At 42.7% G+C, this 15,850-nt stretch overlaps 1 protein-coding gene across 1 annotated transcript; it reads right to left on the reverse strand.

Moving 5' to 3' along the window:
* hsd17b4 (hydroxysteroid (17-beta) dehydrogenase 4) lies at positions 1-13,583 on the reverse strand. Its single transcript, XM_024001543.2, has 24 exons — positions 13,361-13,583; positions 12,802-12,855; positions 12,571-12,678; positions 12,064-12,123; positions 10,507-10,528; positions 10,283-10,329; positions 9,796-9,880; positions 8,480-8,667; positions 7,198-7,289; positions 7,070-7,094; positions 6,865-6,993; positions 6,075-6,181; positions 5,553-5,789; positions 5,240-5,291; positions 5,073-5,144; positions 4,548-4,651; positions 4,356-4,421; positions 4,117-4,186; positions 3,805-3,911; positions 3,139-3,225; positions 2,907-2,993; positions 2,679-2,817; positions 2,325-2,452; positions 1-753 (listed from the first exon to the last, which is right to left on the reverse strand). The coding sequence occupies exons 1-24, from the start codon at positions 13,416-13,418 to the stop codon at positions 664-666; spliced, it is 2,214 nt and encodes a 737-aa protein (XP_023857311.1). The 5' UTR covers positions 13,419-13,583; the 3' UTR covers positions 1-663.
* Positions 13,584-15,850: the final 2,267 nt, after the last annotated feature.

The raw sequence follows: 15,850 nt of genomic DNA on the forward strand, positions 1-15,850 counted from the left end.
TGAAAGTGCATTAGATTTATTAGAAATTAGTGTAGCATGTTACACCAAGCCAACACTATGGCTACAGTTTTGTTACATGAGAAAAAAACAATGCCTAATCTGGGAGCACAAATGCAATTTGTGAGAAGATGTAGCAGACAGGTTCTGCTAGCCTTTTCTTCATTTCCCTGGAATACAGCAAGCATCCCCAGTTGACACTATAGTATATTGTTCATGTACAGTTTGCCCCACCTACTGCATAGCCCAGTAATTTATTTGCCCCATGCACCCGACATGAGAAAAATCCTACTGCATTTGACATTCAGAATTGCACATCAGCACTATCTTCTTAACCATCAAAGCTGTTGATGTTTAATAAACGTCGCTATACATTTCATCAGCGTCAAAGTACAAATCATGATCTCAGTGTAAGGTGTCTATTAGTTTAAATAGCATTAAAATCACTGGACAAATTATCATTAACTTGCATTTAGGTTGATGCATTGAAATCCAGGTCAAATTAGTGCAACAGAAGAGGTGCAATTTTATCTTCGAGACACCTGCAATTTGAAAAACTCAGCGGATGGTGTTAAAACAATGACTTCTGCCATCTTTATGCACATCGGCAATTAATGCTGCTACCTCAGGTGAAACAAGTTAGATAACTGATTGAGTGGCTCAACCTCACAGTTTAGCATAGTCTTTGAGGATCACCTCCAGCTTCTGGCTCAGCATGATGTTCCCTCGCACTTTCAGCTTGCCTGCAATGAACGCCTGGAAGAACAAGTACAAGTCTCAGGTCACTTTGAGAAAAATATATGTTCATAAGCTAAGGGCTTCCTGGAGYGACACTGAACAAAAATATAAAATGCAACAATTTAAAAAGATGAACAGCTCATAAGGAAATCAGTCAATTGAAATAAGAGACCCTAAATCTATGGATTTCACATGACTGGGAATACAGATATGCATCAGTTGGTCAGATTTGTTGGTAGGGTCGGATCAGAAAACCAGTCAGTATCCAGTGTGATACCATTTGCCTCATGCAGCGCGACGTTCTCCTTCGCATAGTTGCTCAGGTTGTTGATTTGTGTGGCCTGAGGAATGTTGTCTCCTTCATTGGCATGTGTGAAGTTCATGGCTATTGGCGGGAACAGGAACACGCTGTCGTACACGTCGAGCCAGAGCATTCCAAACAGGCTCAACGGTGACATGTCTGGTGAGTATGCAGGCCATGGAAGAACTGGGACATTTTCAGCTTCCAGGAATTGCGATGCTGAACTGCAGTCAGGTCAAGACCCTGGTGAGGACGACGAGCACGCAGCTGAACTTCCCAGASACGGTTTGTGCAGTAATTCTTCGGTTGTGTAAACCCACATTTTCCAGGTGGCGCGTCTCAGAACATCTCGCATGTGAAGAAGCCAGATGTGGAAGTCCTGGGTTGGCGTGGTTTACACATGGTCTGCGATTGTGACATACTGCCAAATTCTCTAAAAATKACATTGAGGCGGCTTATGGTAGAGAAATGAACATTCAATTCTCTTGCAACAGCTCTGCTGGACTTTCCTGTAGTCAGCATGCTAATTGCACACTCCCTCAAGACAACTGTGGCGTTGTGTGAAACTGTACATTTGAGTGGSCTTTTATTTTCATGATCATGCTTTCCTCAGCTGCTTGATATGCCACACCTGTCAGGTGGATGGATTATCTTGGCAAAGGAGACATGCTCACTAACAGGGATGTCAACAAATTTGTGCACACAATTGAGAAAAGCTTTTTGCGCATATGAAAAAATGTCTGGGATATTTTATTTCAGCACATGAAACCAACATTTCACATGTTGCGTTTATATTTTTGTTCTGTAGAAAAATCAGGGATGGGCAACTTTGATTGGGGTGGGAGCCACAAAAAAAAATCTGAACTCATGATAGGCTGCAGTGGCTCACAGGTCTGCATACCCACACAGGCAGTAAAAGGCAATCCTAGCCTTTTGGGGGCYCTAAGTGAAATGTTGTTGAGAAACTGCACCTTGTGTATTCTACCTCTCAACATTAAGTTGAGTTCCCTCCACCCCCCAACATTTTATTTTACAGAAATTGATCCGCGGGCCTACAAAAAGGAGGGYTGCCAGTTGTCCATCCCTGATCTAAAGTCACAAAACAATGAAAAGGTGAAATGTAGCTCATTCCTGCCAAGGAAACCCACTCTTACTGGGATGTACTGTAAAAAGCTTTGAAGTGTGAATGTGCTACACATTGGCAGTTCTCTCTGCTGAGTCATCTTCCAGCTTTCTACAGTGTCTCACAGATGTTGCCAGGCATGTAGGCTTGGGGAGATGTTTATACCTTCTGAGGGTTGAGTTTTCCCTGCACTACTTCCATGAAGTCATCATCAGATACAGTGATGGTCACGTCGGTTTTGCCACTGTATGGGCCCTTGTGCAAGGCGCCAGCTCCAGTTTTCAAATCAATGGCTGGGGGAGAGCATAATGAAAATATGGTTTAGGCATTCACACTATGGGCCAGTTTCCCAGATTAAGTTTAGTAGTAGACTAAAGTGCACAATGGTAATTCTCCATCGAGAATAATTTTTAGTCCAGGACTTGGCTTAAAATCAGGGCCCGGGAAGCGGGACGCATAGGTTCAACATGACTGCATTGATTGACAGGAGGGCTTGGAAAGCAACAAGGGTTCACTTACTCCACTGGGCTGCAGTGTTTCCCCCCTTGGTGATCTCCCAGCCAAACACTGCATTGACCTTCTTCACCATCTCAGCCCCTAGGTCCTTAATGCGACGGCCGATCTCAGCAAACACCAGCTCACTCTTGAGTCCCCCTGCCTAGAAGGGTTCAAAACAGGAAAAACTAGTCAGAGGTCATTTCCACCTTTGTGTTTTTGCGTCACACATGAATAGYCTGACTGATGTACCTCAGGAAGAATTTGTGGGGAGCCATCTGCAGCAGCATGCAAGTCCACATAGGCACCTGACAAAACCACAGCACCGCTCTCTTTGACCTGAGGAATAAGACATAACCCAAATCAATTTAACATGGATATTCTGTATCRCATGGAAAGAGGTTACTGGACCTCATTTGGGTAATTCTTTCAATCTTAATGGATCACTATTAACCTCTAGCACAACCATGATAAAACTGCTTACTTTGCACTGAATGTGAATTCGGTTTCCTTCTTTCCACATCTCAGTCTGTAGGGACTGGCCTGGTAGCACTGGCTTTACAAAGCGAACCTGAAGGAACGGTAGGGACCAGGGAAAAAATGTTTTTTTTTTAAAACAGCTGATTACATTTTCAATTCTAGACATTTAGCAGACACTCTTATCCAGAGTGACTTCCAGTTAGAGCACCCATCTTAAGGTAGCTAGGTGASAACCACATCTCACAGTCATAAGTCAAACATTCCTCGATAAAGCAGCTATTAGTGATAGTCAAGAGACAAGTGTAAGAAAAGGTACGTGCAACGGTAGGGTGTTCTTATATTTCTTAAGTGCCAAGCTCCAAAAAKATATAGGGAACTGTTAACATAGAATGGGCTTGGAACCTCTAACCCTGGCAATTTGACCGGTAAACTCATAGGTACACCTGCAATGGCTGCCTGGTTTCCATGGTAATGTAGAAAGTTAACTGATGTCGCTCATGCAATTGAATATATTTTTTGTAATGTCAGTTGAGCTGACTCAACAAATCACAGCACAGATTGATGGGTACACTCGCAACGGCCGCCAGTCCCCCCATTATGCCATCATTGACTTGAATGGAAACGGCCGTTCTATTCAGTCTATGACGTTACTGTCAAGATCGTGCTTCACCTTGATGGACTTGAATCTGGAGGCATCGTTGTTGGCATACTGCTTCAGCACATGCCTAGCTGCAAACCCAAAGGAGCACAGGCCATGCAGAATAGGGGATTTGAATCCTGAAAAATGAAGAGAAGAGGTCTTTATGAGTCAACACAATATCCTGCATAACACTGTGCAGTGTTATATTCATATAGAAGACTCAAAGCCTGGTGCCAGATCTGTTGGTGCAATCATGTCAACTCCTTGGCACTCTGCTTTTGGCATGACAAGGGAGTTGACACGATTGCCAAAACAGATCTGGTACCAGGTCAAAAGACTCACCTCCCATTGCTGCAAAGCTGGGGTCTATGTGGAGGGGGTTCCAGTCCCCACTCAGACGATACAAGGCAGCCTGAAAGCGTGGAATCAATGTCAAGTCACTCCTTTTAGAAATATCCTGAGAGTCGGCCTCCCGTTGAGCCATTATGGCTACTTACTTGATGCGTCAACTTTTGAAAAAAATCCTAACAGTTTGGGCACTAGTAGTAAAAATCAGTGTATACATTAGATGAAAAACAAACCTGGTCCCTTGTTGTGGTGTCAGTCATCACAGCATCAGGAGTTCTGTTTGGATGCGCCACTGTGCTCTGAAAGAGTGAGATTAAGTTACGTTGAAAGAAAAATAGTAAGTGTCAACCATTTTGTTCTAGAAAAAGATTRTAGTACTTCTGAATAGTTTTAAGCATAGGTGGTGTTAACAGACTCCTTGTTACCATTGCTTTATCAGATGTTCGCTTTCCTCCAAAGCCACCAGCCCCCACGATGAACAGAGAGTACTGGTTGTAACACACCAGCTCTTTACCACTGTACGTGTGGACTGTGGAGAAAGACAATGTTATTATCTTCCAAATGGTCCTCTGTAGCTCAGTTGGTACAGCGTGGTGCTGCAATGCCAGGACAGTGGACTTCAAATGTGTGCAGATGATTAAGTCGCTTTGGATAAAAGTGCCTGCTAAATAGCTTCTTTATTTTTTTCACCAATAATGAAACTTWAAAAAATAWAWAWAWWAAWAATTRCATTCCACAGGAGAAAATMAAATATTCTTTCATGTTTCTCTGAAAGAATCTTTAGACTGCATGTGTTAMATTTCCTTCCTTTAATATCAGGTCCATAACTAATTCTTAAAGTTCCTCTGCTATTTCTTTGCTCATCTCATGCAACCCTGTGGAACGTCACATACATACCCTTCACACTACCACACTAATTCTCAGGGACAAGGAAGCGTAACAAAACTAACCATCCAGGAGAATGACTGCGCCAGATCCTTTGTCTAACACATCTGCGATTCTAGCCTGAGACGTCAGTGTTCCTGCAAATGCAGACAAATTATTTTAAATAACAGGCCTTTGTAAGCAGAAAATGTTGTTCTCAGAGATACTTAGAATCTGTAATGGGCACACATACCAGAGGTGGGTAATGGTTTGAAAAGCTCCAGATACTGCTCTCCGTGCAACAACTGAGAGAGAGGGACAATATCAGAATGAACAAAGGTGAGTAAATTGGTTATGGTTACAATAGCGGTTTCAGTTAGTCTTTGCTCCTAGCAAAATAAAATGTAAATGAAATGTGTGAGAACAGCAACAGTTGCTTTGCCACTTCTGTATGGGATGAGTTCTGAGTTTACTGCATCTATTTTCTATATAATGMATATAAACTGTAAATTCTACTGTACTTGGGGGAAATAAAGATGATTGGGATTGTTTCCTGGAGCTTTTACCCTGGTGAAGTCAAAGTTAAGTCCAGGCACGGAACCTAGCCCTCCGTCCATCATGGCCGCCTGGGAGGGTATGACCCCGAAGGTGGGCAGACAGCTAAAGTCCTCGTGGCCCTCGTACAGGAACTTGAGGTGGTCGTCATCCTTGGTGGACATGCCCACTCCCAGGGCGTACAGGATGCACTGAGTTTGGGAGTAGCCGAAGGTCGACTCCGGAAGCTTCTGTCCCACCGCCTCCAGCTGAAGGGGAAGCACAGTGACAATCGGCACAGTACGAAGTGGACACAAGCCATGTCGTTACTAAGCATGCCTTTTGGTAGAACCAGGCCCCGTAGGTCAGCTAGTGATACACTGACATCAGCCTGCCAGGGACTGTTTGACTTGGAGCCATGGCCCCTTGGTGTCAAAGACACTCCAAACAGACATCTTTGAAGACATCGCCCACAGAGCATCATTATGGGACCATCTGTCACCAACATGCATGTCACTTCATTCCAGCCTAGTACTGTTGACCTCTCCACTCACAGGACTGATCCCAGATGCAGCAGTGGCCATAGCACTGGTGGGGTTGGGGGCAATTCCCTCATCAGTCTCCACTCTTGACAGCACCTCCACCAATGTAGCCAAGGACTCTAAAAAAAAAAGGGAAAAGAGGAGATTCATTACAGTCACTCAATAAGGACGCTGTGGAACAAAGACGGCCACAAGTCCACTAATAAAGGTACAAATGAGGAGCACTACAAAGTCATGGTAATGAGGCACTCCTCTGGAGGCTGCCACCCCCATGCTGCTGCTGCACATCCAAGGGCAAGCCGAGGGAGGAGAGAATAATGATGAACACTTGCCATGTTCTCTTCTGTGTCTGACCCGAAGGCGCTCCGCTCGATACTGTACTCTTTATTAAAAGACGAGGGGGGAAATAGCGGTGGTGGAATTGACATTGTGTCAYAGCAGCACAAGCCAATGAGTTTGTTCACTGGATTGCTGGCTTGTCCCCCCCCCCCTTCTCTTAGAGGTTTGATCCCTGGTCAGCCACTCGGTTTACACTGCAGACCTTGTCCCATGAAAGTGGTTGTTATTACAACAACAAAAGAGTTCCAGCATTTACTGCAGGTGGACTATTATTTGAATGTTTCACTGACACCTACCTAGTCAGTMATTTTCTGCATTTTATACTATTGTTAAAAAATATATATTTAAAGTTTAAATTCAATACATCTGTGTATAAGTCAATGACTAATATCTGTAATGTATCTGACAGAGGCAAAATATGCCAGCATAGGTKTTCAGTCTAAGGGCTGCTTGACTTGGTTACCATTGATGTTGGCAGGTTTGGTGGCATTGGTGAAGTCACAGATGTTGTCCCACTGGTCTCGTACAGTCTCAGGAAACATGCCCTGGTTCTTGTTCCTCACAATGCAGCCCTGTGAACGCTCCCAGCGCACTACACAAACACATTGATGGAAAATATTGTAGAACGGTGAAAATACTCCCAAATGAGAATAATAARATCAACTCACATTTTCCAATCCAGCCAGCACCAACCTAAACAGCGAGAGAACATTAACAGAATAATCAGTAARGATTGGGAGTAAGCCCGATACAGTTTAAGGCATAGGTGAACATTTCATATAGTTCTCTAACAAACCTCGAACAGGCCTCCATTTTCCTGACACTGGTCATGAGACAGCCACAGAACTAGGGGAGCCACGTATTCTGCTTTCAAGGACTCCAACAGATCTACGACAAAAAAAACAAAAAAAAAGTTAAGTTGCTAATAACATGAAAAGGTATGCACATTGTGGGGATATACCAGCCTTTTGCTGGTATATACATATATATTTTTTTAAACTTCATAAACTATAGGACAGGGGTGTCGAACTCATTCCACAGAGGGCCAAGTGTCCGCAGATTTCTGTTTCTTCCTTTCTCATTGAAGACCTAAACAACCAGGTGAGGGGAGTTCCTTACTAATTAGTGACCTTAATTCAKCAATCAAGCACAAGGGAGGAGTGAAAACCCGAGACACTCTGCCCTCCGTGGAATGAGTTTGACACCCATGTCCTACAGTTTAAGATACTTTTTTTAATACCAGCAAACGGGACAGTATCACACAACTTTCATATGGGATATTAAAAGGGCATCACGTGGCAGACACCAGAGAAGAAAAATCACAGATGTCAGCCAAGCAGAGGCCACCAAAGCAATCTACGACACCTCATTAAATGCCCAACCCATAAATAAACGTTATTTGTCAGAACGCATGATTAATCTCAGTGTTTACTGAGTTTGTGAGTGCACTAGTTTGACAATAGCAGGTAACTTTAGTAACAAATKTACATGTCAATATTACATGATGCAACAGTGCTTGACTTAGGCAGATCACTGGAGCAGAGTACCGGCACCTCAAATGTTTTCTACTGCTCGAGTTCCTGTATTAAACTGGGTGGTTTGAGCCCGGAATGCWGATTGACTGAAAGCCATGGTATATCAGGTTGTATACCACAGGTATGCCAAAAATATKTATTTTTACTGCTCTAATTACATTGGTACCCAGTTTGTAATAGCAATAAGGCACCTCTGGGATTTCTGGTATATTGCCAATATACCACAGCTATGGGCTGTATCCAGGCACACCATGTTCAGTCGCGCATAAGAACAGCCCTTAGCCGTGGTATATCGGCCATATACCACAACCCCTCAGGCCTTATTATAATATTAGCTCAAAACTATGTAGAGCTCCTGCATCTAAATGTAAACAATACTGGCACCCACAATGAGTACAGGCACCCATCAGGACATGTCAAGCACTGGTAACTCATTGCAATATTACACAACAGATCAACTCAAATCATTGAGTCTTAATAAGATGACCCAGTAATGTGTGCTGCTCAGCCTGTTTAGAGCAGTTTCTCAGCGGCTCCTCTGACCTGGGGGCATAACAGTCTCTGTGAGGCGCGAGCCTGCGGTCGGGGCGATGGTGTTGCAGTGGATGTTGTACTTTTGGCCCTCGATGGCTAGGGTGTTGGCCAATCCCAGYAGACCCAGCTTCGCCGCGCTGTAGTTCGCCTGCCCAAAATTGCCGTAGATGCCAGCAGCCGATGAAGTCATGATGATCCTGGGCACAGACAGAGCACCGTGGCACRTTGATTCAACACTGTGCACTGAAKTAGACTGAAGCGCCAAGGCTGTTTCAGGCACGTGGCAATAACAATAGTTAAGAAACCCATCCGCTTCACTGCCTGTCAAAAGCTAACAACCACCTAAAAACTATTCTAGAACATTTGAAGACCGTTTTCTCACGTATTCTTGGTGCCGATGCTGCAAATCAAGGGGTATCAGAATGATTTCTCTACATTAATTTAAGACAGGGTCCACCTGTGCGCAAACCTGAAACAGCTCTATACTCTGCAGCGGCCATTACCTAACTGTTTGGAGTGTGCTCAGTATGAGAGCTGGATTGATTGTATGTACAAAAGGAATTCTGAATCCCTAGGCACTGCTTATGAGCTGAAATGATTGAATGGGTCAGGGGGTTCTCAAACCTTTTGGGCCCGGGGACCCCTTTTGTGATGACAAAGTCATCAGGGACCCCCCTCATAATCAGAACAACTTGAGTGAGATAAAAATAGCATGCAGGGAGTTTTACTAGGACTCTGGCAGTGCATGTCCGTACAAACCAAGTCCCGAGCAGGAACATTTTAAAGGCTCATCTCTTGGCACGGGTTGCAAATTTTGCCATTTAAGCAAATTTCCTGCAATTCTACACAATTTGTCATTGGGAATTTTGTTGTATGGAGTTGAAAAATAAAAAATAAAAAATGTATATATATTTTTTTTTAAAGTACAATTGGTGGAGTACTGTGGATACCAATATCCCTGTGAGCCTCCCAGGCCCATGTAGGCCAGGGTTAAGAACAGAAATAGGAGATTAAATAAAATGTAAATATATATATATTTTTAAACAACAATAGTGTGTGTGGGGGGGGATCTAGCCACAACCCCCTGAAGTACCTCCACAGACCCCACTTTAAGAACCTCTTGAATAGATAACAGCAAAGCGGTGGTGAGAATTCCATCCAGGCTATCAGAAGACAATTACCATGTTGCTTATTCCTATCCAATCCACACTGATCTACAGGACTGCAGAGCCTGCTCTAGGGTATGATTTGGGATTCAGCAGAACAGTCAGCTCTACTTCCTTTTACATAGGCAACATGGTGCTGGGTCTGACCCTTGTCATCACCTCCCAAACTTCTGGTTCTTCATGTGGTTCCAGGCAGCTCTAGTGACCATGAAGGACCCTCTCAGGTGGACTCTATGGATGAGGTCTGAAATACAAGCAAATGTATTTATAAAGCCCTTTTTACATCAGCCGTTGTYACAAAGTGCTGTACAGAAACCCAGCCTAAAACCCCAAACAGCAAGCAATGCAAATGTAGAAGCACGGTGGCTAGGAAAAACTCCATAGAAAGGCCAGAACCAGGAAGAAACCTAGAGAGGAACCAGGCTCGAATGTTGCATTACAATAACTATGTAGAGGTTATCCTGTTCTTGCAAATTACTACTCAGACTGTATTTGTCATTAATTTCTCTAAGCTAAAGTCCTTGGAATTAAAGCTCTTCTCCAGCCTGATAGACATATACTATTCATTCCATATGACTGTTTAATATGCAATATTCTCCTTCCGTGATGGACAGAATGAACGTGTACTCAGAAATAAACTCCTTACCCCAATCCAAATCACTCGTTCTGCCAAAGGAGCGATCCCGAAGTATCCTTGAAATCAATAAAACAGGGTGTTGTTCACTTTGACCTCTATTCTATTAAATACATTGAGTAAAATGGAATAGTTTTCCATGTCACATATCCATCTGAAACACTACAGTTTAGTTTATTTAGCAAAAAGTGGTCATCAAWTCTGATTAAAAGGATTTAGATAAATCACATTCTTACCCAGCATTATTAACAACAATATCTGGAAAAGATAAGCAACAGGTCTGTTTAAAACAAAATTCTTATCACCAAATCATGTACTGTAAGATGCCAAAACAAACCATTTGCACATTAACATGTAATTATGTGCTCAATCAAGCCTGAACATACAATGCATTCAGAAAGTATTCAGACCCCTTGACTTTTGTTAAAGCCTTATTCAGACCTCCCCCCAAAATGACAAAGCGAAAACAGGTTAAATGTTTGCAAATTTATATAACATAACTGAAATACCTTATTTACATAAGTATTCAGACCCTTTGCTACGAGGCTTGAAATTGAGCTCAGGTGCATCCTGTTACCAGTCATCATCCTTGATGTTTCTACAACTTGATTGGAGTCCACCYGTGGTAAATTATTTTGATTGGACATGATTTGGTAAGGCACACATCTCTCTATATATAAAGGTCACGCAGTTGACAGTGCATGTCAGAGCAAAAACCAAACCATGAGGTCGAAGAGTTGTCCGTAGAGCTCAGAGACAGGATTGTGTGGAGGCACAGATCTGAGGAAGGGTACCAAAAAAATGTCTGCAGCATTGAAGGTCCCCAAGAAATCAGTTCTCCAGCAATGTTAAATGGAAGAAGTTTGGAGCCACCAAGACTCTWMCTAGAGCTAGCAGCCTGGCCAAACTGAGCAATCAGAGAAGAGCCTTGGTCACCTCCCTGACCAAGAACCCAATGGTCACTGACAGAGCTCTCGAGTTTCTCTGTGCAGATGGGAGAACCTTCCAGATGGACAACCATCTCTGCAGCACTCCACCAATCAGGCCTATACGGTAGAGTGGCCAGAGGGAAGCCACATGACAGTCCGCTTGAAGTTAGCCAAAAGGCACCTAAAAGACTCTCAGAACATGAGAAACAAGATTCGCTGGTCTACTAACCAAAATGTAACTCTTTGGCCTGAATGCCAAGCATCACATCTGGAGGAGACTTGGCACCATCCCTAGGGTGAAGCATGGTGGTGGCAGCATCATGCTATGGGGATGTTTTTCCAGTGACAGKGACTGGGAGACTRGTCAGGCTCRAGGGAAAGATGAACAGAGAAAAGTACAGAGATCCTTGATGAAAATCTGCTCCAGAGTGCTCAGAACCTCAGGCTGGGGCAAAGGTTCACCTTCCAACAGGACAAACCTAAGCACACAGTCAAGACAACACAGGAGTGGCTTCTGGACAAGTCTCTGAATGTCCTTGAGTGGCCCAGCCAGAGCCCGGACTTGAACATCTCTGGAGAGACCTGAAAATAGCTGTGCAGCGACGCTCCCCATACAACCTGACAGAACTTGAGGGGATCTGCAAAGAACAGCACACCTGTATTTGGGGAGTTTTTCCCCAAACTTGAAGCGTCATACCCAAGAAGACACAAAGCTGTAACATAATAAAATGTTTTTAAAAAGTCCAAGAGTATGAATATTTTCCAAATGCACTGTATAATCATGCTTRACTTAACACCATCAGCCATGCTATGTACATAGTGTTATTGGTTTTAAACAAGAAAAACAGTTGTCTAAATACACACCTATTCGCCCAAAAGCATCCAGGGCAGTCTGGATCAATTTCTCACCATCTTCTACAGAATCTGTGGGGCAAATATGAGCAGGTAAACAAACATGAGAATAAACCCCCAAAATGCCTAACCAAGGTGTGATGGTGGCAAAGAAACTCTGGGAAGAAAGAAACCAGTCTCTTCTGGGTGGCCAGGTAAAAAATGGAAACGTCAAAACAGTTTGACAAATGTGCATGGCTTCTTTTCACAGCTGATATAATGCTCCTAAACAGTTATGGATGTCTACRGTCATAGTTTCATTGAGGGCTCAAAAAAAACATAAGTCAAATTGGGCAATGGAAGGATGGAATTTGAGACTGTGTCAAGGCTGTGATTTTGCCCTGTAACCTGCCCACATAGCCTTGAACCTAACTTCAGATTCCAGGGCTCTAGACAGGATTTGGAAGGTTGGCCACGCAAGACTCTTGAACCATGTGCAAAAGTTCAAATGGAGTTAGATAACTTGGTCCATCTACCCACCATAGTTAGCCACTGCTTTGCCTCCCTTGGCTTTTATCTCTTCCACGACTTTATCAGCAGCATCAGAGCTCTTCCCTCCCCCTTTAATATCTCCTCCAAGGTCATTAACTGTGTGCAGAGAAAAGATAAACAATTAAACCAAAAACTAAGCATTGAACAGCATATTTTCTGTATAGTTGCCAGCTTATTATTTAATGTAACATCTTAAAAATATACATTCACAATACTTACCAACTACTGAGGCACCCCTCTCACCAAAAGCCAAAGCATATTCTCTCCCAAGTCCTATGGAAATAAGTTTAAGTTAATACTTGGTCAAATGAAAAAGTTAAATAAGRCTTACGGTTGCAGCAAAGTGTCCAGCACAGTCCATGTTGTCGTCATGCGTGGATGGGCTACTGGGTACTTTTCTGCAAGAATGCCCTCACATAAGCTATCTGGAATGAACTAAATGTACTTTGTCCTGTGTGGCCGAGCGATATCAGATTCAAGTATAAAGTGTTGCAACAATGACAGCAGTGGGTAACTTGCTAAAGTAACTTAGCAAGTTGGCTACTTTCTGTCATAGCGCCTAGCCACCAAGCACTGCTGCTGGTTAGGATAGCTAGTTAGTTAGCCACTGTTGCTACCAGACAAATAAGAATACCCCTGGCCATAATCCCTACAATGGATTCACAACCATGTCAACCACCACTAAAACACAACACCACCTTGCACAACGTAGCTAGTTAACAAAATGWGCATATCCCAATGAAGCTAGCTATGTTAGCATAAGATAGCAGTCATTTACCTCCACCGGCACCAGTGACAATAACAACTTTCCCGTCGAAAACCAAAGGCACAGACATGATGAAGTAGTTCTGGATTTTAACTTTGTGTCCAGATTCAAAACTGTGCTGGTAGTATGCAAAGACAGCAGGGCAACGACTAGAGTGTTAACAGCTATCAGGGTGAACTTTGTCTTACTTCCGCAGGGGGGGCGCTGGGTAATCAAAGGTAACAACAACCAATCACAGAGATCCAAGTACAAACCATTATAAATCCTATATAATTTAACCTGTTAATTACTTAAATGCCCTCTGCTGAAAAGTGCTTACGTCTTGAGCTGAACCTTTTGCTATAATGATCCAGTGCTTATTTGATGCATAAATGAATTCAAATTAGAGGCATAAGATGCAAAAGAAAAAAAGAAAAGCTTGTCAAACAAATGTCACAACTCTCCAAACCATTGTGGATGGCACGGCATTGTCATTGATTTCTCCAAGCAAACAAAATATATCTTAAAAGGTTGTAGCCTAATTGAATACTAGGCTCAACATAAGTGATGATGACCCTGCTCTGACTCTGGCCAATAAGAYATACAGGTGAGTTAATAGGCTATAGTCTAGGCTATAGTTCGAAAATTACATTGAGGAGCACTTTTTAAAGGGCTCCTCAATCATGGGATCCTAGATCAATTCTTGACATACAAGTAAGKCTGCAGCACTACCAGCCAAATCACTTTGTTTGAGTGAGGAAGGATTATGACAATTTAGTGGGCGTTTGAGTGACTCAACTTGGACTGATACATACTTGCAATTGTAAGCCTTCAGCATTTTGCATTATTATGAGAAAATCAATGAAAAGAAGTGGGAGCATTTAAATGTCCTTTCATTTTTYTCTCAAATTAAAAACCACAGCTTCACAAAGCCAATATCTCTAGTCTGTTCACATAGCCTACCGTGTCATAGGGCCTATATGAAGTTATTCAACTGAAATCATTGATCACACCTGTCTCTGATCATATATGGCAAAAATAGCCTGGACATGTTTTGAGTCAAGGTTTGAGGATACAGACCAAACCACAGAAGCACCCAACCCCTTATTCCAAAATTGAACTAGATGTCCAAGTGGGGCCTAAGTATTATAAATGACTGCTTACCCTGGGCAAGCAAATCCATGCCTTGTGAAGTGTGCAAGACACACACAGGTCAAYGATGATGGATGTGATTGCTTAACTTGGACGTGAGATCTTCAACAGTAAATGACCCTACCCATCAAAATAGCCTACAGTATTGCCGATTAGTATGGTTGGAAATATTCTTTCATTACATCTTAAAGTTTGTCTATAGGCATAATCACCCAAAAAGCAGAAGTCAAAAGCTTTTCTCATATAAACAMGCAGGCAATATAAGATGAGTTGTCCAAACAGAAGAAACAAGCCCATTGGAAAATATTCCAGGAACTTGATGAATGTTATGTAATCGTGAGTTGGAAAGCTTTCTATGTTGTTCCAAAGTTAGAAAGTCTAAAGAGGCCGTAATATTTACCCTCCAACAAAAGCCTAGAAATGTGCAAAACAATCCCAAACAGCTTCAATGCAGCCATGCTTTAACCCAGGAACCTGTCATCSGGAACCGCAGCCGTTCGACTAATGTGATCTAAAGGCTATTTCGTCAAGTACACCTGATCCAACTGTAGTTGGCTACTTGAATCAGGTGTACTTGTGTTGGAATAAATGACATAGCCTATGTGAAAGTGCTGGCTGAGGGTAATGACACGTCACGTGTACCGGTTCGGGAAAACATTGTTTTAAACCATAACACTATGGAAATAATGGTGAGTAACACGAATGTATCACTTTCCAAATCAAAACATGAAGAGCAGCCTTAGGTGACCTGCTTCTGCGGCGCGCGTGTCATGACACGCGCAGCCGTGCAGAGACCATTCTCTCCCCTGGTGTATGGACAGGCTATCAGACACCACGGAGGCTTCGATGTAGATGCAATGTGAAGATGGGATTATTATCACTTGTCATTTATTCAGTAAAGTAACTGCAGTTTATGAATATACTATGCCTGTCTTATGTAGCCTATAGAATATACATATATTTTTGAGAGACAATACGTTCAATGGGGATGTCTGGCGCAGCCTATGGACCATTATGATTAGAATATTGGACTTGGATTGGATTGATGTGTACTATGTACCATGTTCCTTTTCATTCTCTTATTATTTCAGTCTGATTAAAATTATGGACCGAATATCTGACTAGGCATCTTGCCACAAGGAAATGTGACATATCAGCATTTGTTTTTTTTTGACAGAAATTTTGAAAGGTAACGGCAGAATGATCACGAGCGACTGTCTAGAAACACCTCTCCAGCAACATTATTTTGTTAAACATTTTTAAGATAATATTATTTTTTCTTTGCTCTATTGCGCATGCGTGCTGGCCGGGACGCTGTCACCACGCTTCGCTACATTATTGCGTGATTTAGCCTGTATGGGAGGAAAGTGA

Source organism: Salvelinus sp. IW2-2015, linkage group LG15, assembly GCF_002910315.2.
Source record: "Salvelinus sp. IW2-2015 linkage group LG15, ASM291031v2, whole genome shotgun sequence".
NCBI lineage: Eukaryota > Metazoa > Chordata > Actinopteri > Salmoniformes > Salmonidae > Salvelinus > Salvelinus sp. IW2-2015.